Below are 25,981 nucleotides of genomic sequence, written 5' to 3'. Positions count from 1 at the left end.
TTGGCCAGTTCCTTGCCCAAGAAATGAAATAAGAAAATGAAAAAAGGATTCTGCAGATGACTTGGAACCATTTTCAGGTCAGACTACCACTAGGCCGAAGCCATGGAAGCGTCCACCATGTCAGCAGGTCATTTTGGTTATAAATAGCTCCATAATGATGTTGGCTTTGGCCAAAGCCACTCAGCAGGCTTTGGCTTCTGACATTTGAATGTTTGTTACTGAGGGAGATAGCTGTCTTTGGTAGTTGTGCATGAACAAACTTTGGAGAACCGGATGAAGGTTGCAGTGTCTTGACCAAGTACTGAGGCCATGCTTTCAAAACCTTGGACATGTAAACCAGAGAGAGCAGTTAGCTTGCCCCATTCTAGGACCCAGTCTTCAGCTACTTCAACCTAGATGTCCTTCAAGGATGCATCTGCAGTCCTTACAAATGGGTTGTCCTGTCGTCAGGCAGCCCTTCGGTCGGCCGGATTCCAAAGTCTGGGTCTGACCTCGGCTGGTGTCGCACTTCACCCGACGTCATAGCTGCAGTTATTCGGGTCTAAAGGCATCAGCCGACGCCATTTTCCTCAGTCTTTCTTGCCGCGTGGCGCCCGAAGCAGAAGCTGTTCGCAAGTGCCGGTCGGTCAGATCCAGAGATTACTACTACCGAATACTACTTCGAAGACTTCTAAAAAGCTAAGTACCCCGTTGGGGACTCTTTCTTGCCTCATCCGATGTCAGAGAAAGTGAATAACTGTTTATCTTGTGGGAAACAAATACCTCATAAAGATTTCCACTCCTACTGTATACATTGCTTAGGCCCAGACCACGACGTAGCAGCTTGTCTAGCCTGCGCTTCTTTTAACCGACGGACGCTTAGACGTTGGTAGGAGTTTGCTGAACAGATTTTTGGCTCTGATTTTGCCTACATTATGCCGTCGGATCCTCCGACAACGCAAATTTCCAAAAAACGAAAAGAAAAGGACTGACACTCACGGTCCGCGGTCTCGGCCGAAACCGCGATTAAGCAAACCGCAAGTGTCTCTGTTTCGGCCGAAACCGAGCAAGCGGTTCTTTCTCCAGCCGAAACCATGCCTTCTACCGAGGCCTCCTCTAACCTGGTAGAATCTGCTTCTGAAATCCAGCCTTCTGTTGCGGTTTCTCAGGAATTATCAGACACAATTCCCCTGGATATTTCAACCCTTGCACGTGGAGCTGCTAGGCCTCCTGCAGCCATGTCTATTAAGGTCTTTGCCAGGGCTAAAGCAGCCAAAGCTTCAAAATCTGTGCCTGCCAAACCCCCTCACACAGGCCCAGCACTAGCTCTCATATGCTATCTTTGGCTGAGGATTTAATTTCTTTAATTCGTGGATCCCAGCCTCATCCAGACAGGTCCTCTCTCCCTCCTCCAGAAAAGAGACCTAGAGTAGAGCCCCCTGAACCAGTATCCACTGATGGTTCCTCTGATGAATCAGAACATACAGACCTTCCTGAGGCTTCTTATTCTCCTTACGAAGACTCTGATGCTGAAGAGTCCATTCCTTCAGCCTCTCCACCTGAGGAATTTTCCTTTGGGGAAACCTTGCATGCTATGAGGGAACAATTTCAGTGGCAGGGCCAAGATTTCTCAGACTCCAGAAAAAGGCTTAGAGCCTTTCTACATTTGCCACAACATAGGCCTTTAGCTATACCTCCAGTTCTTTCTGTTGTAGATGATGCATTTAATGATGCTTGCACTGCTCCTGATTCATTACCTTCGGCTCCTGCTAAGCCCGATAGGTTCTACAGGGTCCCGGACACTCATCACCATTTATACAAGGCTCCTTTTGCAGATCCAGAGACCATCGCCCAGGGCCCTAAAGCTGTAGCTGCTACTTCTACTAAAAAACCCTCCCCTCTGAAAGGGAATTCAGGTCCTTAGAGAGATTGGGTAAAAAAGTTTACACTTCTGCTACCTTGTCAGCTAGGGCTTTGAACTGCCAATTTCATATGATTCAATATCAAGAGTTTATGCTTGACCAGTTAACTAAAAAGCTTTCCTCTGAAGAATCTTTAGATAAAAAATATGTTCAGGAAATGGTACATAACATACAGCAGGTTAGTAACCATTCTTTAAAATGTGGCTATGATGCACTGGAGGCTTCCTTTAGATCAGCCATGACTGGCACAGTTATCAGGAGACATGCATGGTTGAAAGAACAGGCATTACCAGACCATGTCAAATCAAAGCTTTTGGATGCAGCCATGGACAAGGTCAATTTATTTGGTTCCCCTGCTCAGCAGGTGCTAAAAAAGATGGAAGAAAAGGCTAAATCTGTACAAACGGTGAAAGATTTCTTACAGGTTCAACCTCCAAGGTTTAGCAGGAACTGGCCCTCCAAGAATTGGTCCTTTCCGGACTCCTCTAAGGCTCAGAGAGGCAGGAATAGGCATTCAAGAGGCAGAAACCAATCCAGGGGTGCCTACAGGGGACGCCAATGGCAAGGTAACAACCAGCGAGGCACAGACGCAGCCACCACCACTACAACAACTCAATCACAGTGACTTGACAGTGGCACCGCCTACCAGGGAACAACTAGAAGCACCCTTAGGCGGAAAACTAACCTTATTCTCAAAAAACTGGCATTGCATCACAAGGGAAAATGGGATTTTGCAAACTATAGACCAAGGTTACAGGTTCCATTTCCATACTCTACCAGGGAAGAGAGGAATGCCAAACCTACCACCTACTCAAAGGACAGAAGCTCTAAAACAAATATCTCAGCTATTAAGAATGAGAGCTGTGGAAAGGGTACCATCTGTGGAGCAAGGAAAGGGATTTTACTCCAGACTCTTCCTGGTACCAAGAAAAGAAAACAAATGGAGACCCATTCTAGACCTGTCCGCTTTAAACACATTCCTTATTGTTCCAAAATTCAAAATGCTGACCCTACAGCAGCTTCTTCCCATGCTGGGCAAGGAGTCTTGGCTGGTAACTCTAGATCTCAAGGAGGCATACCTGCACGTCCCCATAAGACCAATTTGCAGAAGATACCTCAGATTTCTTGCAGGATCAGAGCATTATCAATTGTCAGCATTGCCCTTTGGCTTATCTACTGCGCCCAGAGTGTTCACGAAATGCCTGGCATCAGTAATTGCTCATTGCAGACTTCTGGGAATCCAAATTTATCCCTACCTGGACGACTGCCTGATACAAGCGGACAACAAAAGCAAGCTAGCAGAAGACTTACAAAGAGTCATTTACCTGCTGCAAGCCTTGGGATATACAGTCAATATAAAAAGTCAAGGCTGATTCCATCCCAAAGAATAACCTTTCTGGGTGCAGAGCTGGACACATCAAAACAAATGGCATTCCTAACTGCAGAAAAGAAAGAGCAACTACCTCTCTACTTCTTGGCATTAACAAAGCAGAACCACCTAACTGCAAGAAAAGTACTGCAAGCTCTAGGCTTCATGGCATCCTGCATAATTCTGGTCCCTCATGCCAGACTGCATATGAGAAAGCTACAGTGGTACCTAAGGAATTTGTGGTCCCAACACAAACACAGCCTAGAAACCAAAATCCCAATAATCCCATGCCTGAAACAAGAGTTCCTATGGTGGGCTCAGGCCTGTCAATCAAACACAGGATTGCCCTTCTGCAACAGCCAACCAAGCCAAACCATCACGACAGACGCCTCAGACCTCGGTTGGGGAGCATACATGCAGGGCAAGTGCATACAAGGCTTATGGACTCAAGACCAGCTGCGCCTACACATAAATCTAAAAGAAATGCTGGCAGTAAAATTGGCAATCCAGTCATTCAGACCATTTCTCCAAGAAGGTCAGTTGATGATAAGGACAGACAACACCACAGTTATGTGGTACATCAACAAACAGGGGGGCACCCATTCATATCCTCTATGCCGGCTGGCACTGGACCTATGGGATGTGGCCCTGAGCTACAACATTCAGTTACAAGCAATTTTTGTACCGGGAAAAGAAAACATTCTAGCAGACATATTAAGCAGAACAACCACAGATGCCCACGAATGGATGCTTCATCCAGACATCTTCAAAGCCATCACAAGGAAATGGGGATTACCACAAATAGACTTGTTTGCATCCCCATTCAATCACCAGCTAAAGAAATTCTGCACAAGGACGTACCACCCACTTGCTTGGAAGGTGGACTCCCTATCTTTCAGTTGGAAAAACCTGACAGCATACGCATTTCCACCACTTCCTTTGATGCACAAGGTGCTTCTGAAGATCAAAGAGGACCTCCCAAGGATCATTCTGATAGCTCCAGACTGGCCAAGACAACATTGGTACCCATTGCTGAGGAGCATGTCTCGGGAACAAATATGGACACTACCCCGATCCCATTACTGTTAACACAGAACAACTACAACATCCTGCATCCAAACCTGAAAACTCTGCAGCTAACTGCCTGGAACATTACATAACAGCAATTAACCCAAACTTATCCCAAAGGGTTAAAGACATAATCCTGGAGGCTCGCAGACCTTCAACAAGAAAGAATTATGCAGCAAAATGGAAAAGATATCTCATTTGGAGTACTGCAAAGGGAGAAGATGTGACTCTGGTAAACATGGCCAACATCCTGGAGTACTTGGCAGAGCTCTTCCACACAGGCCTGTCCTATTCTTCCATCAAGATACATGCATCAGCTATTTCAGCACAATATAGCTTGGATCCTCCTGTCTTCTCTCATCCCCTGCTCAGACAGTTTCTGAGAGGAATTAAAAATGTAAAACCTCCCAGGAAACCACCATTGCCAGCATGGGACTTGAACTTTGTGCTAGAAAAATTGACACTTCCTCCTTTCGAACCAGCAGCAACAGCAGAATTACAATACTTATCCTAGAAGACTGCTTTCCTGCTGGCAATAACTTCAGCAAGAAGGGTCTCTGAACTACAGGCATTAATGGCAGTACAACCCTTCCTGATCTTCCATCAAGATAGAGTGTCCATGAGAACAAATCCTACATTTATGCCTAAGGTGGTATCCAGAGTGTCATTTAAATCAGGCTATCCACCTACCTACATTCTTCCCAAACCCACAGAACAGGGGAGAAAGACTTTTCCATACCTTGGATGTACACAGGCAGTTACGCTACTACCTGGACAGGACCAAGTCCAATAGAAAAACTGACCAGCTTCTGGTAGCATATGCCACAGGAAAGGAGGGAAAACCAATTTCAAAACAGACAATCTCCAAATGGATAGGAATCTGCATTAGATTTTGTTACTCCTACCATGGAAAGAAAACTCCAGAGAACATCAGGCCTCACTCCACAAGGGCTACAGCCACTACCACAGCTTTCTTACGAGGAGTGGCTACCAAGGACATTATAGAGGCTGCTACTTGGACCTCCGTGCATACATTTGCCAAGCATTACAATTTACCTTTATACTCTAGATCCCGAGCAGGTTTTGCCACTGCTGTTTTGCAAGGGATCCTAGCTACACCATAATCACTACTCTTTCCTCCTCCCCTTGTTTAGCTATGGTATTCTACCCATTTGTAAGGACTGCAGATGCATCCTTGAAGGACATAGTACAGTTTTGTACCTACCATAAATGTAGATGTCCGATAGGAATGCATCTGCAGTCAGGATTACCCACCCACCTTCCCCTCTGAGGTACTCCTAGGGTATTTGCCAGCCTTCAGCTAGCTTGGGGGGGATCTATTATGGTATATTTGTTCATATATATGTACATACATGCTTATTTTTTGTGTTTGCTCTCTACTATTTGGAATCATTGGCATTTATCCAAATTTAGCCTTCCAAGAGGGCACCTGGCATCTGGGGCAAGAAACACTGAGGAAAATGGCGTCGGCTGATGCCTTTATACCCGAATAACTGCAGCTATGACGTCGGGTGAAGTGCGACACCAGCCGAGGCCAGACCCAGACTTTGGAATCCGGCCGACCGAAGGGCTGCCTGACAACAGGACAACCCATTTGTAAGGACTGCAGATGCATTCCTATCGGACATCTACATTTATGGTAGGTACAAAACTGTACTTTTTAAGGCACAGGACCTGCTTATTATATCCTAGAAATTCATGGCTTTTATGAAGTCCAGGGAGCCGAGCCAACCACAGGCGTCTGCCTCTGAAGCTTCTCCTGGTAAAAAGAGGAGGAATGTTCCTCTTCAGGAGGAATCAAATTCCTCAGAATACGAAGATGTTGAGTTATCTTAATGTTGAACACCTTCCCCCCTCAGTCTTTCCCTGACACCCTACTCAGGTGATGCCCTCTCTCCTGCATCTTTCCCTGAAGATTTATCCTTTGGAGGTACTTGTACAAGATGTAGGCATTTAATTGAGAGAGCAAAGACTTTTCTCAGGCCCAAACTCATTACAGAGAACTCGTAAGCCATCCGTCTCCCAGACCACTGGCTTCCCCCATTTCATGCAGTTTTAGATGATGTCTTTGATGGCATTTCTCTGCACCCTGACTCTGTCCCCTTCCCCTAAAAAGACTGACAGTTTTTATAAAGTGCTTGACACCTACAAGTATATCCCTCAGTAGTGCCGAAAGTGCTTGACACCTACAAGCAGATCCCTCAGGAGTGCCGACTGAATCTACCAAGGGTTCCCCTAAGGGTGTAGCTAGACACCCTTTGACTAATGACTGAGACAGGAGATTGTTAGATTCAGCAAAAAGACACACACATCTGCTGCCCTTGATATGAGGGCTCTGAACTGCCAGTTTTACGTTAAATTACTCGAGTCTCCTTATAGGAATAAATCATTACTAAGGCAGTGAGCATATTACAGAAAAGACCCTTCAGAGAGACATACAAGAGACGGGTAGAACATCAATATAGGTATCCAGACATTAACTAAAATGTTGTTACAGTGCATTGGATGCATCATGTTAAAGCAGCTATTACTGGTTCTGTCACTCGTAGATGCACCTGGCTGAGGACTCAAGACACATGCACACCAACTGAAGGTTGAAGTTGTGGATGCCCCTTTTGATAAGGAGTTCCAGTTTGGTCCCCCTGCAGAGAACGTTTTTGAAAAACTTGACAAAAGGGAAAAATCATAACTGTGAAAGAGTTTGGTCTTCCCTACCTTAGTATAACAGGAATTACTTCTGAATCTTATCCTCCTCTTCTAAGGCAAGAAAAAGAAGCCTTCCTGAACAGAGACCAAGACTGTGTAGAATAACAGCCTAGACCTGAGGGATCCAAGGACCCCACCTCTCCCTACAAAACAGCTGCGTCCAGGCTCATCACTTCCCCATACCCAAACCCTCTCCCTCTGTTGTCCCCCCTTCCCCGTAGTGGGGAGACTTTCTTCCTTGCTACAGCAGTGGAAACTCTTAACTGGGGACCAGTAGGTCCTAAATATCATAGAAAAGGTCCGTTTCATTATAGAAACCTCGCCCATCTTACTTAGACTTCTGTAACAAGGATCCTTTCAGTCGGTCCCTGCAGGAGAAGGCGGGACAGGGTTTTACTCAAGGACCTTTCTAGTCCGTTGAAAGGAAGGCACCTGCAGACCAATGTTTAACTTGTCAAACAAATTTCTGCTCTTTCCCAAATTCAAAATGTTAAGTCTTCAAAAACAGTCACCCATGAGCTTTCAAGGAGCCTATATGATTACACCTGTAGAAATTCAGTTTTTTTATCTAACTCTAAATGTGATGGGTATTGCAGTTGTAAATGAAGATAGTTACATAAATCCTGAAGCGTTTGGTACTGATAGTGCTAAAATATGTTGTACTTTAGACTAGGTTTGTGTTGCATCACCCTGATTCATAGATGTAAGGTTAGGATAATGACGTGTGTAGCCTTGCATATGTTTTGTTGAGTTTAAACTGACTGAAGCTTCAGTAGATGAAGCAAATTAACTGAAACTTCATCTCGGTGAAACAGAGATTTTTTTTTTGCGCAAGTACCCCTGCATACCACACATCTTACTTTTGTATATATTAAGTCCATAATCACACAGACATGAGAAAAAAAAACATCCCATGTACAGTTACAGTGCTGAACAGCTCTCATCCAGTGTACAAGTAAAGTGAATGGAAAAGGGTGAAGCCATGTGTATGTATGTGTATGTAGGTGTGTATTTGCGTGTGTATGTCGGTGTGTATTTGTGTGTGTACATACATATAGACACATGCCCACAGATTTTATATAATCAGTTATAAACATGTGAGTATACATCTAAACTCAAGGAAACTAGCACCAGTAGGAAGATGGAGCACTCAGAAAAAAAAAAAACTATGCAGACCCAGGGAAGGCCTGCAGTATATAGAGATTTATCCTTACAAAACTGGACCTTTGCGTGTCTTCATTTATAGGTTTCCTCTGCTTCTGTTTGATAAAGTTACAGTGGCTATTTTGTGGAAAGAACAGAGGAAGTTGAGGACTGCATCTTATTAGAGGTTGTGTTTAGGCTGACAAAGGATCCAGTTGATGGAGTTGTAAAAATAATTCAGAGATGTAGAAGTGCATCACTGATATATAACCTGTTGATTAAGAATTTGCCATAGACTTCCTTGATTTGACTATTTTACTGAACTTTTTTTTTCTGTAGGTTCACTGTCAGTTTTGATAGAAAACTGGTATCATCCCCAATGATCCCTGGGTATATGGAAGGTGTGATATTCATCTCAAAAATCTGTTTAACTGATAGTTAAAAAAGTAAATGTTTCCCTTCCTGCTATCCTTAATTATGTCTGCAAATATTGCTTCTTTCAGGGGTTAAACTAATAGATGTTCATCAGCCAAACCAGACAGATTTTACAGGGTGTGCCAGGTACTCACACCCTTTTTTGCTACCTCTCTTGACCCCCCCGAAACTATTTCCCAGGGTCCCAAGGCAGAGTAGCACCATAGCTAAAAAACCCTGTTCCTTCTGAAAGGGAAGGGAGGTCATTAGACAGATGGGGTGGGGTAACTTACACTTCAGCCACTCTCCAAGCTAGAGCTTTCAACTGTCACATTTACATGTTTCAATACCAATGCTTGATCAGTTAACTAAAAACTAAAAAGCTGATAAGCTATGAATCTCTGAAATATTATATAAGATAGAAAAAGTAAATAACATACATTTAGTTAGTAACCACTCTTTAAAATTAAATGATGATGCACTGCCATTTTCATTTAGATCAGCCATGAGCATAACTGTAATTAGAAGGCATGCATGGCTAAACAAGGAGCAGCTTTAATCATGTTAAATCTAAATGGCTAGATGCTCCTATGGATAAAACAAAACAGTTTGGTACACACACCTTGCAGGTTATGAAGAGAAAAAAAGAGAAGGCAAGGCAAATCAAGAGACACAGTTAGATTTCTTGCAGGTTCAACAACCCCCCTTTTTTACAGGAACTGGCCTGCCAAAAAAAATTTGGTCCCCTTTTCCTCCACAGACACAAGACCAGAGGAGGTGCCTACACTTGGGACTTGAACTTTGTGCTAGAAAAATTGACACTATCCTTTTTGAAGCAGCACAGCAGACCTACAACACCTGTCATGGAAAAATGGAAAACTGCTTTCCAATTACTTCAGCAAGGGTTTCAGAACTACAGGCTGCCTTAATGGGCCTGCAACCCATTCTTTCCCTTCCACCAGTGTCCATGAGGACTAATCCTAACTCTACCTACATGGTATCCCTGGGTGTCAGAGAGTGTCTTTAAACCTAAACCTCCATCTACTCTCTACCTTTTTCCCAACTCCACAAAACAGAGGGAAAGAATACTGCATACCTTGATGTACATAGAGCTACTTGCTTACTACTTGGACAGAACAAAACAAAAAGAAAGACTGACCTCAACTGAAGGCCTATGCAGCAGGAAGGAAGGAAAGAGCTCCAAATGGATATGTTTACCCTTCTACAGCTAGCTAGTGGGGATTTCTTTCATGGTGTATTTGTTTGTATTTATGTACATACATGCTTATTTTTTAAGTTTACTCATCTTTAAAAAACATTATGGCATCTATCCAATTTTTTTTTCCTCTATAGGCTTCTGGGGGCTCGGCTGACTGACAAAAATGAATGGCTACGGCTTTTTATACCCCACAATTCGAAGAGATGAACCGGGGTGAAGGGTGAAGTAGTAGAAGCCGACCCGACGGGACCGAACTGCCGAACAGGGCTGCCAAACGACAGGACAACCAGGCTGTTATACTTGCACTGCAGATGCTATCCAATTCGGACATCTACATTTATGGTAGGTACAAAACTGTACTTTTCACTGTTGCAGTCATCACTGTAGAGTTCTGACAGCCGGCAGGCAGTCCTCGGTCGGCCAGAATCCCAAAGTCTGGGTCCGGCGTCGGCTGTTCAGTCATGTTCCCTGACGTCAGAGCGCTAGGAGTACAAAGCTGCCAGCAGACGCCATGTTCTCCAGTCTTTCTTGCCGTGCGGTGAAAGCAGTCCGCAAGTGCCGGTTGGCTGACTCCTGATATTTTTTCGTGCTTCAGTCCGAAGACTTACTACTTCTTCTCAAAGCTAAGTACCCCGTTGGGGAAACTTTTTTCTTGTTCCAGTCCGATGTCAGAAAAAGTTAATAATTGCATTTCTTGTGGGAAGCAAATACCTCATAAGGATTTCCATTCTTACTGTATTCCTTGTTTAGGCCCTGACCACGACGTAGCTAGTTGTCGGTTTTGTGCTAGATTTAACCAACGTACGATTAAGCGCAGGTACGATTTTGCTTTTCACTACTTTGGCAGGCGATTTAATTATAAAATGTCATTGGACACGCTTCCGACTACCGGAGTTCACAAACGACGCAAGGATAAGGACAGGCCTCCGAGGTCCAAATCAGACTACGTTTTACAAGCAGAGCCAGCTACAGGTTCAGCCATCGTCAGTGAGGCGTTTTCGCAGCCCCTGTCGTCGGCCATTTCAGAACTGGTTGCCGAAACAGACTCCCATGAGGAGCCAACTAGGCCTTTGAGCACTCCAGCTGCTGGACCTTCGGGCAATGCTCCCTCGGATGGGTCCGGAGCCACTGTGCAGGTACCGGCTTCCGAGGGGGTTTTCAGGCCTACACAGCTTCTGATAAAGGCAAAGCCAAAGACAAAGGCAAAGACTCCTTCTAAATCTAAGACACCAGCCCAGGCCTCTTCTGATCCGGGACCCAAATCTCAGAAACAGCTACTTAAAATTGCGGAGGACTTACTAACCATGATTAGGGGTTCACATCCCCCTCCATACAAAAGGCCAAGGCAAGAATTGGATTATGAATCTTCTGATCAGGCATCTATTTCTTCAGTGTCTTCCTCTGAACAGGAATATACTTTCCCTCCTTATGAGGATTCTGATGCTGAGGAATCCATTCCATCAGCTTCTCCCCCTGAGGATTTTTCTTTTGGGGTAACTTTACATGACATGAGGGAACATTTTCACTGGGAAGGACAGGAGTACTCGGAATCTAAGAGAAGGCTTAGGGATTTCCTTCTTCTTCCCCAACATAGACCCCTGGCTATTCCTCCTATTTTGGATATTGTGGATGATGCCTTTTCTGAGGCTAATTTAACTCCTGACTCCTTTCCTCCAGCCCCTGCAAAGCTCGACAGATATTACAGGGTCCCTGACTCCCACCAGTTCCTTTACAAAAATCCTACTGCTGATCCAGAAACCATTTCTCAGGGTCCTAAGGGGGTTAAGGCCGCTTCTGCGAAAAACCCTATTTCGACAGATAAGGATTCCAGAGCTTTGGAGAGCTGGGGCAAAAGAGTGTACACTTCTGCTACTCTATCTATTAGGGCTTTAAATTTTCAATTTCGTATGCTAAAATATCAGCAATTTCTACTGTCTGTTATGAAACAAAAACTGGATACCATTACTGCATGTGCAGATAATAAGGAATTACACAATTTGATGCATGCCACTGAACAAGTGGGGAAGCATGGTTTACACTGTGGTTTTGATGCCTTGGAGGCTTCTTGCAGGGCGGCTGCCTCTGGCACAGTCATTAGAAGACATGCTTGGTTAAAGGAACAAAACTTACCTGATCAAGTGAAAGCAAGGTTACTGGATGCTCCTGTTCAGCATAATGTTTTGTTTAGGTCTAAGGCTGAAGAGGGGATAAAGAAAATGGAGGATAAGGCAAAATCCATGCAAACTGTTAAGGATTTCTTAAAAGTTCAGCCCCCAAGATTTAGCAGAAATTGGCCAACTAAAAATTGGTCCTTTCCCAGCTCGGACAGGCCTCAGAGGGGTAGATATAGGCACTCCAGAGGGAGGGCCCAAGCACAGACTTCTTACAGACCTAGACAGTGGAGTGCTTCCACCCCCAGGGGTGGAGAGGACAGACCTCAATCTTATAGAAAACGGGGTCAATGACTCCCCCCTGCATGGCTCCAGGAACTTCTCTCCTGGAAGCCCCTCTAGGAGGAAAACTCTCTCTTTTTCAACAAAATTAGACTTGCGTAACCCAAGACAAGTGGGTTCTGGATGTAGTTTCAAGAGGTTACAAATTCCACTTATACCTTGCCAAGACCAAACGGATGGCCAGACCTACCAAAACACCAATGGGCAGAGGCATTAAACCAGGTGGGATCCCTCATGGCTATGAGGGCCATAGAACTGGTTCCACAATCAGAGACGGGGCAAGGCTTCTACTCCAGGCTCTTCCTAGTTCCCAGAAAGCACAATTCATGGAGACCCATCCTGGATCTCTCAGTCTTAAACACTTTCCTGGAGATACCAAAGTTCAAGATGCTTACTCTGCAACAGCTCCTGCCAATGTTGAGCAAAAATGCATGGATGGTGACATTGGATTTAAAGGAGGCTTACCTACACATCCCTGTCAGACAGGAGTGCAGAAAATACCTCAGGTTCCAGGCCGACTCGAAACATTACCAATTCTCTGCGCTGCCCTTTGGCTTGTCTACTGCACCCAGGGTCTTCACCAAGTGCCTGGCACCAGTAGTAGCTTATTGCAGACTCAAGGGAATTCAAATTTACCCTTATCTGGACGACTGCCTTATTCAAGCGGACAGCAAGGATGTCTTACTCCAGCACCTGGAATTTGTTCAAAATCTACTCAAGTACCTGGGATTCACTGTGAACATAAAAAAGTCAAATTTGACACCCACACAACAGATGACCTTTCTGGGTGCTCTTCTAAACACAACAACCCAGATGGCATTCCTGACATCCGAAAAACAACAGCAGCTGGCTTCATCTTTCAAAACTTTGGCATCAATAACTCAGCTAACTGCAAGGAAATTCCTGCAGGCTTTGGGTTACCTGGCCTCCTGCATCCTTCTCATACCAAATGCAAGACTACATATGAGAAAAATACAATGGTACCAAAAAGTGTATGGTCCCAGCATTGCCACAGTCTAGACACACGGATTGCTGTCTTGCCTTGCCTACAAAAGGAATTCCATTGGTGGACCATGGCATGTCTTCACAACAAAGTGAAAGCCTTCAGTCTGCCTCCAGCCAGCCAAGTGTTAACCACGGACGCCTCTGATTACGCATGGGGAGCCCACTTGCAGGGAAAAGGTCTGCAAGGTTTTTGGACAGAGGATCAGAAGCACCTACATATCAATTTAAAAGAGATGTTAGCTGTACAGAATGCCCTCTTGACTTTCAGGGATCTCCTACAACCAGGACAACTACTGATACAGACAGACAACACCACAGTTATGTGGTACATAAACAAGCAAGGGGGTTCACACTCCTACCCCCTTTGCAGACCAGCCATGACTCTATGGAACAGATCTCTAGCTTGCAAAGTGGATCTACAAGCTCAGTTCCTGCCAGGAAAACAAAATATTCTGGCAGACAGCCTGAGCAGGAACCTGTCAGACCCACATGAGTGGATGCTAGACACCCAAATATTCAAGATGATTACAGAAGCCTGGGGCTGCCCGGACATAGGTCTTTTTGCATCCCCCCTCAACCACCAGTTACAGATTTTTTTGCACAAGAACATTTCACAAGCTAGCGTGGAAAGTGGATGCACTATCACTCAGTTGGAGAAACCTCTCTGGGTATGCCTTTCTGCCACTACCTCTTCTTCCACGGGTGTTACTAAAGATCAAGCAGGACAAGCACAAGATGAAGATTTTACTGGCCCCAAATTGGCCTCGTCAATTTTGGTACTCAACACTGATGAATCTATCCCAGGAGCCTCCTTGGATTTTACCTCAGATTCCAAATCTTTTGTCCCAAAACCAGGGCCAGGTTCTGCACTCTCATGTCAAAACTCTCAGCCTAGCAGCCTGGCGAATTCAGGGTCTATGATTAATCCTTTCCTTCCCAAACAGGTCATGGATGTCATCTTAGAAGCCAGACGGCCTAGCACTAGAAAATCTTATGCAGGTAAATGGAAGAGATTTTGCACCTGGATGCATGCTCAGGATTTGGATCCTCTCATTCCTAATATCCCACTGATTTTACTTTACCTGACAGACGTGCTACATAAGGGTTTATCCTTCTCCTCCATAAAAATACATGCCTCAGCTATCTCTGCACATTACAATACAGATCCTCCAATCTTTTCGCATCCACTTCTGAAACAATATCTCAGAGGAGCAAAGAATTTAAGGCCCCCTAGGACACCACCCATTCCTGCCTGGGACCTCAACTATGTTCTGGAAAAACTCACTCTGCCTCCTTTTGAGCCTGCAGCCACATCTGGTATTAAGTATTTATCATGGAAAACAGCTATCCTACTGGCTTTGACTTCAGCCAGGAGAGTCTCGGAGTTACAAGCACTCATGGCTGTGGAACCTTATATTATTTTTCACCAAAATAGGGTGTCTTTAAGGACCAATCCTACTTTCATGCCTAAAGTGGTTTCCAAAATGGCTTTAAATCAAACTATTCACCTGCCAACTTTTTTCAATAATCCACAAAATAAGGGGGAAAGGATCTTGCATTCCTTGGATGCACACAGGCAACTTCGTTTTTACCTGGACAGAACCAAGGATATCAGGAAAACAGAGCAACTGTTTGTTTCTTATGCAACAAATTCCCAAGGCAAAGCTATTTCAAAACAGACCATTTCTAAATGGATTGCTCATGGAATCAGATTTTGTTACTCTCATCATGGAAAGCAAATCCCAGGAAAAATTAGGACTCACTCTACCAGAGCTGCTGCTACTTCAGCTGCCTTTCTCAGAAGATACCTACCAAGGATATTTTGGAAGCTGCAACTTGGAGTTAAGTGCATACTTTCTCTAAGGACTATAATCTCCCTCTTTACTCTAAGTCTAGGGCAGGCTTTGCTTCTGCAGTCTTGCAGGGCCTTCTAGCCGCCCCTTCTACTCTATAACCACCACCCTTTACCTCAGCTTTGGGATTCAACCCTGCAGTGATGACTGCAACAGTGAAACACGATGAACATAGTACAGTTGTGTACACTTACCATAAATGTAGATGTTCGAGTGTCTTCACTGTTGCAGTCTGGGTTACCCTCCCTCCTGTCCCCTCTTATACTTTCATTAGTGTGGTTTCCTACTTCACCCTTCTTCTGAGGTGTATTTGCTACAGGGTGTGAGGTTTTGTTGTATGTTACATTTTTGTTTTACTATTAGCCTTCACTTTTGGGCATCTGACATCTGGGGCAAGAAAAACTGGAGAACATGGCATCGGCTGGCAGATTTGTACTCCTAGCGCTCTGACGTCAGGGAGCATGACTGAACAGCCGACGCCGGACCCAGACTTTGGGATTCTGGCCGACCGAGGACTGCCTGCCGGCAGGAAGAACCCTACAGTGATGACTGCAACAGTGAAGACGCTCGAGCATCTACATCTATGGTAAGTGTACACAAATGTACTTTGCACTTAGACTATACCTGTTGTCACGCTCATCTTCTTACTGGGGACCATTTTACTCTGTGTTGTTGATGTCTTCACAGTGAGGATAATTGAGAAAAGTGTATTCAGGGGGGCTGTAATTTATTTGTATGCATTTCAATATTTTATGGCTTATGTCAAATTATATTATGACTTGCTTTTACAGGCGGACTTTAAGTTTTGTACTCCAGTTGGCAAAATTGCAAGTTCATCAGCAGTAACTAGCAAAAGCAGTGGATTTAATTTTGGTGTCTCGCGTACCGTTCTGGCAAGTGTATCTGCAACAAGTAGCATAATGACTTCAGGTAAGTAAAAAAAAAAAAAAAACTGCTGATCTTGTTCATCAGTTTATTTCACTGAAAGTGTGTAGGTTACACAGCAGCAAGCTAACATTAAATGTTCTGTATGTAATTTCTTACAGTTAAAGACTCTGCTTCACACTTGTCTACTGGAGGGATATCTTTCAGTAAAAAGAAAGCTGTTGAATTTGAGGGTGCTGTTAAACCTGCCAAAGAACTTAAGGAAGGGAGTGTGTTGGACATTCTGAAAAGTCCTGGTAGGTGGTATCCTTCAGGGCCTTAATCATGGTTTGTAAACTGAAAATGAACAACTTTGTAATTTTCTCTTCACCAGGAAAAAGTCTTCTCCACTGTGCTTGACAGTCAGTCTGTTGAAGGAATTCATATCCTAGGTTCCACTGTTTTTTTGTTTTGTTTTGTTTTTTTTTTGAGGGGGGGACTGGTAATCCCAAAGCTTTTGTAATAGCATTATATGTAATTCATAAATATACTCAGATTTTTGCTGCAAATCATCAGACTCCTGTTCAGATTTAATATACTTATGTTTTGTATTCAAGGTTTGTTAAGGCCATAATGTATTTTGACCATGTATAGTTTTACAGACACAGGCTGTGATTCAGAAAGGGTTACCACCAACAATAAGCCCTAAAGTGGCTGGTAAATAACTGGCAGTAGCAATTTCACATTTAAAAATGGTCTGCTGTGGCTCAGGCATTTCAGTGGAGTGTCCTGTGCTAATTAGTAATGTACTCTTCCCTAGAAATGCCTCTGCTTAGGGTGTTACTCAGTTAAGTGATTCAGAGAATTGCTTTGCTGTGTAAGTTAGGATGATGACTTTGTTAATAAGCACTGCTGCAGTCCCCCCCTTTGTAGTGAAGTGAGGAGGACTGTAAAGTTAAGTGTCTGCAGAGAAGTTGTGTGTGGGAGTGCATGTCTGCATGTCTTCAGTATGAGTGGTCTCTGGTGAGCGTCTGGCTGCCTGGGTGGTCACAGTGTGGGTTTTTGTGGTTAGGGGATTGTTGTAGTAGGGGTGCATGTTGTGTCTATAGGTGTGTGTGTCCGTGACTGTGATCAAGTGAGGATGGTGGGCAAATGCATTTGAGGGTGTGACTGCCATACCGCTCATCTTCTCTGAGACTGAGCAAAATCTGATGAGGGGGTGAACACCCCCCCCCCCATAATCTTTATTAAGTTTTAATATAAAATACAGAATCTATATCAGAAAGTGGTGTCTTAATATTAAAAAAAAAAAAATTAATTAGTACTAAACTGTTTACACTAGTGGTGTTTGTCATTCAAAGAAGGATAGGTAAAATCCCTGGATCTCTTTGCCCTATTCCTCCCTTTTATACAGTCCTAACTCTTTTTGGGAGGGCCGTTAATATACAACTTAACCTTATCACTTAATACAAACCCTAACATTAGTCTTACTTTTTTAAATATTGGTCTAAATCACTTAAGTTAATAGAACAACAACATCTGATGTTTCCTTTTCATTCTTCCTCACAAATGGGTCTCAGATCCAACTCTGCTGCATTTGCAAGACTTTGGATCCAAGCCTCAAGCTCCTCCCTCTACCCGTAATGCTCTATTCCATCCCCAACTCCTGAAATTTCGTTTGCCGTCATAGCTGCAAGATAGAAAGATCCAGTCTTGATAGTAAGAATATCTGTTTTGGACATTTTTCAGGTAATTATTGTCCTTTTTCTCTTCTAACACTAAACTTGGTTCTCCTCCCCAAGTGTGTCACAGGTATTAGGGTTTTTTTCTTTTTACTGTTGTATGCTTTCTCTCATACCACTTGTGGTACTTGAGTGACTTTGTAGATGTTCTTTCGTGTTTCAATGTTTCAGTCATTACATTTCGGTTATCTGCCTGCAGGTAGCCCTCAGCCAGCCTGAATACCAGAGTCTTGGATTCGTGTGTCGGATGCTGTCTCCTCTTCCATGACGTCAGGAGTATAAAACATGTAGCCGATGCCATTACTTCAGTCTTTCTTGCCACACGGTGCCGGAAGCAGAAGCAGTTTGCAAGTGCTGGTCGGCCGGCTCCTGAAATTTTAATTTTCGAGTTTCAGAACCGAAGTCTTCAAAAAAGCTAAGTATCCCGTTGGGGATCCTTTTTCTTGCTATAGACCGATGTTAGTAAAAGTTAGCAGATGTCCTTCAAGGATGCATCTGCAGTCATCACATATATGGGTTGTCCTGCCTCAGGCAGCCCTTCGGTCGGCCGGATTCCAAAGTCTGGGTCTGGCCTCGGCTGATGTCGCACTTTCCCCGACGTCAGAGCATCTTTGGTATAAAAGCATCAGCCGACGCCATCTTCCTCAGTCTTTCTTGCCGCGTGGTGCCCGAACCAGAAGCAGTTCGCAAGTGCCGGTCGGTCAGCTCCTTTGATTCAGCTACCGAAGACTTCGAAAAAACTAAGTACCCCGTTGGGGACTCCTTCTTGCCTCAGCCGATGTCAGATAAAGTTAATAATTGTTTAACCTGTGGGAAACAAATACCTCATAAGGATTTCCATTCTTACTGCCTCCCCTGCCTAGGCCCAGACCACGATGTCTCGGCCTGTTCAGCCTGTGCTTCCTTCAACCGACGAACCCTTAGACGTCGGTCGGAGTTTGCAGAGGAGTTTTTTGGGTCTAGTTTTGCTTATAAAATGCCGTCGGAGACTCCGACTTCGCATTTAGTCAAAAAACGGAAGGACAAAGACAGACACATGCGGGCCGCGGTTTCAGCTGAAACCTCGGTCAGGCCTACCGCGAGTGTCTCGGTCTCGGCTGAAACAGAGTCCTTGGTACTTCCTACTACCGAAACCACACAACCGACTACCTTGGCCCTGGAGGCCCCGGCCGAGTCAGTCATTGAATTACCTACTGAAACCGGTGTCCAGGAACCTTCTGACACCATTGCTTTAGATAAATCTACTCCTGCACGTGGTGCAGCCAGACCCCCTGCTTCCATGTCCATTAAGGCTTTCTCTAGGGCTAAGGCTGCTAAACTATCTAAGGCTTTGCCTCCCAAAGTTTCCTCTCGGAGAACTTCTTCTAGCTCTCAGATTCTTACCCTAGCAGAGGATTTGATTTCATTAATTAGAGGCTCCCAACCTCATCCGGACAGGGGCGCTCAACCACCTCCAGACAAAAGGCCCAGGGTTGAGACCTCTGATCCACAGTCCTCAGATGAGTCCACGGATGGCTCTGCTCTGTCAGACCACCAGGAGGAGGCTTATTCGGCCTACGAGGATTCTGATGCTGAAGAATCTATTCCCTCGGCCTCCCCTCCTGAAGAGTTTTCATTTGGAGAAACATTACACACTATGAGAGAACATTTTCAATGGCAGTATCAGGAATTTTCTGATTCCAGAAAGAGATTAAGGACCTTTTTATATTTACCTCAGCACAGGCCCTTAGCTATACCTCCTGTTTTGAATGTCATTGATGATGTCTATTCAAATGCTTGTACTGCCCCTGACTCTCTCCCTCCAGCTCCTGCCAAACCTGATAGGTACTACAGGGTCCCAGACTCGCATTTTCACCTGTACAAGGCCCACACTGCTGATCCAGAAACTATTTCCCAGGGCCCTAAAGGGGTTGCAGCTGCCACTGCTAAAAATCCTCTACCCTCTGAAAGGGAGTCCAGAGCATTAGAGAGATGGGGTAAGAAAGTGTATACTTCTGCAACTCTTTCCATGAGGGCATTAAACTGTCAATTCCATATGATACAGTATCAAGAGTATTTACTAGATGAATTGCATAAGAAACTGTCCTCTTCTGAACCCCTTGATCGTAAATCCCTTCAGGATCTGGTGCATAACTCCCAGCAGGTTAGTAACCATTTCTTGCAGTGTGGTTATGATGCATTGGAAGCTTCATGTAGGTCAGCTATGACAGGTGCAGTTATACGTAGGCATGCCTGGCTGAAGGAACAATCTCTGCCAGACCATGTTAAAGCTAAGCTTTTGGATGCTCCTATGGAAAAGCAAAAATTATTTGGTTGCACGGCTCAGGAGGTTTTAAAGAAATTTGAAGAAAAGGCAAAATCTGTGCAAACAGTTAAAGACTTTCTGCAAGTCCAACCACCGAGATTCAGCAGAAATTGGCCTACTAAGAATTGGTCCTTTCCGGACTCAGACAGATCTCAAAGAGGCAGGAATAGACGTGCCAGAGGTAGAGGGCAAGCTAGAGGCTCCTACAGAGGCCGTCAGTGGCAGCCTCCCAACCAGAGAGGTAGTGCAGGAACTACAACTGCTACACCAGGACAGACTCAATGACTTTATTTTGACTCCGCCGACCAGGGCTCAATTAGAAGCACCTTTGGGCGGAAAGCTTTCTTTATTCTCAAAAAATTGGCACAGCATTACAGGGGACACATGGACACTGCAAATAATAGACAAAGGATACAGGTTCCATTTCCACTCATTGCCAAAAAGAAAAGGCATGCCAAACCTGCCACCAAATCAGAGGGCAGAGGCTTTGAAACAAATTACCAACTTAATGCAAATGAAAGCCATAGAAAAGGTACCTTTTTCAGAACAAGGCCAGGGATTTTACTCAAGATTATTCCTTGTTCCAAGAAAAGAAAATCAATGGAGGCCTATTCTCGACTTGTCCGCACTGAATATGTACCTCATTGTGCCAAAATTCAAAATGCTGACTCTACAGCAACTCCTTCCCATGCTGGGCAAGGGGTCTTGGCTGGTGACTCTAGACCTCAAGGAGGCATACCTGCATGTCCCTATTCGACAAAGCTGCAGAAGACACCTCAGATTTCTTGCAGGGTCAGAGCATTATCAATTCTCAGCATTGCCCTTTGGCTTATCTACTGCGCCCAGAGTATTCACGAAATGCCTGGCATCAGTAATTGCACACTGCAGACTTCAGGGGATTCAAATCTACCCTTATCTGGACGACTGCCTAATACAAGCGGACAGCAAGCAAACTTTGTTAAAGGACTTGGACTATGCCCATCCACCTGTTACAGGCCTTGTGATATACAGTCAACATCCACAAATCAAGACTGGTTCTATCCCAAAGAATAACTTTTCTGGGTGCGGATCTAGACACAACCACCCAGATGGCTTTTCTCACAGAAGAAAAACAAGAACAGCTACCAGTTTACTTTCAGAATCTCACAAGACAAACTCAGATGACTGCAAGGAAAATCCTGCAGGCCCTGGGTTACATGGCATCTTGCATTCTTCTAATTCCGCAAGCAAGGCTGCATATGAGGAAATTACAATGGTACCTAAGAAGTTTATGGACTCAGCACAGTCACAGCTTAGAAGCTCTGATCCCACTCATTCCTTGCCTTCAAAAGGAATTCCTGTGGTGGGCTCAAGCCTGCCAGTCGAACAGCGGGCTGCCCTTCAGCAAGCCAAGAGCCAACCATACCATCACCACGGACGCTTCAGACCAAGGTTGGGGAGCGCACATGGAGGACAGATGTATCCAAGGGCTATGGTCGCAAAGAGAGCTGCACATGCACATAAACCAAAAGGAATTGCTGGCAGTGATGCACGCAATCGAGGCCTTCAAACCTTTCCTTCAGCAAGGCCACCTGCTCATAAGGACAGACAACAGCACAGTTATGTGGTACATAAACAAGCAAGGAGGCACCCATTCCTACCCTCTTTGCAGACTGACAGTGAATCTTTGGGAACTGGCATTGAAACTCAACATACAGCTACAGTCCCAATTCGTGCCAGGTCAAGACAATACACTGGCAGACAGCTTAAGCAGAACTACCATGGATGCACACGAATGGATGCTGCACCCAGACATCTTCTTACAAATCACACAATCTTGGGGAAGGCCGGAAATAGATCTGTTCGCTTCCCCCATAAATCTTCAACTGAAGAAATTCTGCTCCAGGACATACCACCCACAAGCATGGAAAGTGGACGCTCTCTCTTTCAGCTGGAAAGCTCTAACAGTGTATGCTTTCCCAACTCTTCCACTAATGACCAAGGTCCTACTGAAGATCAGGACAGAGCAGCCCAGAGTAATCCTGATAGCCCCAAACTGGCCAAGACAGCACTGGTACCCACTGTTAAAGAGCTTGTCACAGACGAAACCATGGCCTCTCCCCCTATGGCCACTTCTACTGACGCAGCACAATTTCAGGACTCTACACTCCAACCTGAAAACCTTGCAGCTAACTGCCTGGAGAATACCATGACTCCTCCTCAGGATAACCTATCCCAGAGAGTGAAGGATATTATTATGGAAGCTCGCTGACCTTCCATAAGGAAGGCATATACAGCAAAATGGAAAAGATTTCACACCTGGAACACAGCAAAGGGCCCTAGATGTGACTGTGATGAATATGGCATACATACTAGAATATTTGGCAGAATTGTCCCACAGTGGCCTGTCTTACTCTTCCATCAAGATACATGCCTCAGCAATCTCAGCAGAATACAATTTAAATCCTCCTGTCTTCTCTCACCCTCTACTAAGACAGTTTCTAAGAGGAATCAAAAACATTAATCCTCCAAGGAAACCACCTCTACCTACTTGGGACCTGAATTTCGTGTTGGAAAAACTAACACTTCCTCCCTTTGAACCAGCAGCATCGGCAGATGTACAGTTTTTGTCTTGGAAAACTGCCTTCCTTCTGGCCATAACCTCAGCAAGAAGGGTATCTGAGCTACAAGCTTTAATGGCAGTGCAGCCATTCCTTATCTTTCATCAGGACAGAGTTTCTTTGAGGACCAATCCTACATTCATGCCAAAGGTGGTATCCAGGGTATCTTTGAACCAAGCTATTCACTTGCCTACATTCTTCCCACAGCCACAAAATAAAGGGGAGAGACTTCTGCACACCCTGGACACACAGACAACTACGCTACTACTTGGACAGAACTAAATGTTACAGAAAGACTGACCAGTTGTTTGTAGCATATGCTGCTGGGGTACAAGGAAAAGCAATTTCCAAACAGACAATTTCAAAATGGATAGGAAATTGCATTCGTTTTTGTTACTCCTTTCATGGAAAGACTGTGCCAGCTAACATTAGACCTTATTCCACGAGAGCCACAGCCACCACCACAGCCTTCCTAAGAGGGGTGGCTACCAAAGACATTTTAGAAGCTGCTACATGGAGCTCCGTGCATACATTTGCCAAGCATTACAATTTGCCTTTATACTCCAGATCCAGAGCAGGTTTTGCTACGGCAGTCCTGCAGGGTATCTTAACTACACCATCCTTCACTTAGTACCTCCACCCCCAGTTTGGCTATGGTAATCTACCCATATGTGATGACTGCAGATGCATCCTTGAAGGACATAGTACAGTTTTGTACCTACCATAAATGTAGATGTCCGATAGGTATGCATCTGCAGTCCAGGGACCTCACTCTAAAACTGTGTTCCCAGTTAGGAATTACTATATATTTCGACAAGTCTACATTGTCACCATTGCAGCATATTTCCTTTATAGGAGCAGATTTAGACACCGCCGCCGCCATGGTAAAACTGCCTTTGTAAAGAATAGTGGCGCTTCGGCAACAGGCATCAGACATTGACACAAAACAAAGTACCAGCCTCTCAAGTTTTAAAACGGCTAGGTACTATGGCAGCAAACTCTCATAGCAGTTCCTCTAGGGTGCATGCATATGAGAATACTTCAATGGTTACTTTTCACCCAGTGGTCTTACCAACAACTTCCTATGTCATTCCTAGGAGTCATTACATATTCATGCAAAAAGGATCTACAATAGTGGTTGACCAGCCACCATGTCACAATAGGTCACCCATTTGTTCTTCCCCCACCTTCAGCCACGGTGACCACGGAAGCTTCCCTGATTGGGGGGGGGGCTTTTTCAGGCAAGAACAGCCCAAGGCACCTGGTCAGAGACTGTCACAATTGCACATCAATGTTTTGGAGAGCAGTACTTCTGGCATTGGAGTACTTCCAGGACTCTCTTCCTCTGGGAGCTATTGTGATTCATACCGACAGCATGTCAGTAGTCTGGTATATCAACAAACAAGGGGGAGCCAAATCTTGTCCCCTATATCAAGAGGCCCTAAGAGTCTGGCAGTGGGCTTGTATCCACCAGGCGCTTTCTGATAGCGATGCACATCCCGGGGAAATCCAGCTTGATCGCGGACAAACTAAGCAGAACTGTTCTGATGCCATACCAGTGGTCCCTCAAGAACGAGGTAGCAGAAAAGATTTTCCGCAGATGGGGCAAGCCTTGCTGCGCTCTGTTTGCATCTCCCATGAATGCCAAATGCAAAAGCTACTTTCGCCCTGAATCCCCCACCAGGGGAAAACCCAAAGGACTCTCATTCACGTTTGGCCCCTGGGACTTCTTTATGCATTTCCACCCATTCTCCTAATTCCAAAATTTCTGCAGAAAGCCAAAGCCTTGGGAAGGACAGTAATTCTGATAGCCCCTTATTGGCCTCTACAGATCTGGTTCCCTTTCCTTCTACTCTACCAGTTGGAGGAAAGTTGGATTCTGGATCCAGTTCCAGATCTGCAGACACATTCATCAGGGGCTCTCCATCCTTCACTTCACTCCCTCAGTGACAGCTTGTGCTGCTCCGATTTCCAACATAGCCAGGTCCCACAACCTTTCCGCGGAAGTACAGAATGTCCTTGTATCATCTCACAAGGCCTCAACCAAAAAGTTATATGTCAGCAAGTGGAAGAGATTCGTTTTGTGAGCTTCTCAAAATAATATTGATCCATATATTGTCCCAATTGCTAGCATATTAGAGTTCTTGACTAAACTTTTTAATGAAAGCGCTGCGGCAGCTACTATGTGTGTTCAATTGGCTGCAATTTCTAATTTTCACCTTGGGTCGAAAGGCTCAAATCTTATGCGTCTCAGGTTATGTAGAGCCTTCCTAAAAGGAACCATACATCGTAGACCACCAGTTAGACAACCTTTCACTCCCTGGAACCTAAATTTTGTTCTATCTAGGATTATTCTTCCTCCATTTGAGCCCGCATCTTCCTGTCAAGTAAAATTCCCTTCTTGGAAAACCATTTTTTTGGTGGCCATTACATCAGCACGCAGGGTGTCTGAACCTATAGGCATTATCTGTTAAACCCCTATACTTGATTTTCAACCCCGACAGAGTGTCGCTCCAGACTAATCCATCCTTCCTTCCAAAGGTATGTTCAGAGGCGAATTTAAATCACAGTTGAACTTCCAACGTTCTTCAGTGACCACTCCACCAAGTTGGAGTATATGTTGCATAAACTTGATGTCAACGGACAACTCAGATTTTATTTAGATAGAACCAAAGAATTTAGAAAATCAGAACAACTTTTTGTCTCCCATTCAGATACCAAGAAAGGGCAACCTGTGTCAAAAGTCACTCTTTCCAAATGGTTAACAGATTATATAAAATTCACATATTCTTCAGTGAATCAACCGCTAGAACATAAAGTGAAGGTGCACTCCACAAGGGCTGTTTCTACTTCTTCAGCTTACATGGCTAGACTTCCGTTAGACACAATATGTGCAGCTGCCATTTGGTCAAAACCACATACCTTCATTACACATTGCAAAGTAGATAAGGCCTACTGGGGCAGGGCTTCCTTTGGTTCCACTGTCCTCAGGAATATACTCCCGTGCACCACCCAGGATAAATGGTGCTTGGGACGCTACCCATTTGTAAGAATGAACGGTGAGATTGAACAACTTCACATAAAGAAGTTATGTACTCACCATAACGTTCCATGTGAGTTGTTCATCTCACCTTCATTCTTGCATTCCATCCTGCCTACCCCCCTCCAGGCTTTTCGAAGAATGAGTAAGAGATTTGAAGTCTGGTGCGTCTTTGTATAAGATTTCTTACTCCGGCTGGAGTTACACTCATGTTACTTATGTTGTATATATTGGGATCAGCAAACTCGATCTGAGGTGAGGCAGAGCACATCATCGGT

The 25,981-nt window shown here is 44.6% G+C and overlaps 1 protein-coding gene across 1 annotated transcript in view; it reads left to right on the top strand.

Moving 5' to 3' along the window:
- Nucleotides 1-25,981, top strand: part of NUP153 (nucleoporin 153) — a gene marked incomplete in the record, with an annotated part of 2,476,866 nt that overhangs the window by 967,985 nt on the left and 1,482,900 nt on the right. The window contains 2 exon segments of the mRNA XM_044065729.1: nucleotides 15,944-16,082; nucleotides 16,199-16,333. Of these exon segments, the coding sequence (XP_043921664.1) occupies nucleotides 15,944-16,082; nucleotides 16,199-16,333 (274 nt within the window).

The sequence above is a fragment of the Protopterus annectens genome, chromosome 3.part0 (genome assembly GCF_019279795.1).
Source record: "Protopterus annectens isolate FY-2018-M chromosome 3.part0, PAN1.0, whole genome shotgun sequence".
Taxonomy (NCBI): domain Eukaryota; kingdom Metazoa; phylum Chordata; order Ceratodontiformes; family Protopteridae; genus Protopterus; species Protopterus annectens.
This window is presented reverse-complemented; position numbering and strand designations above follow the sequence as displayed.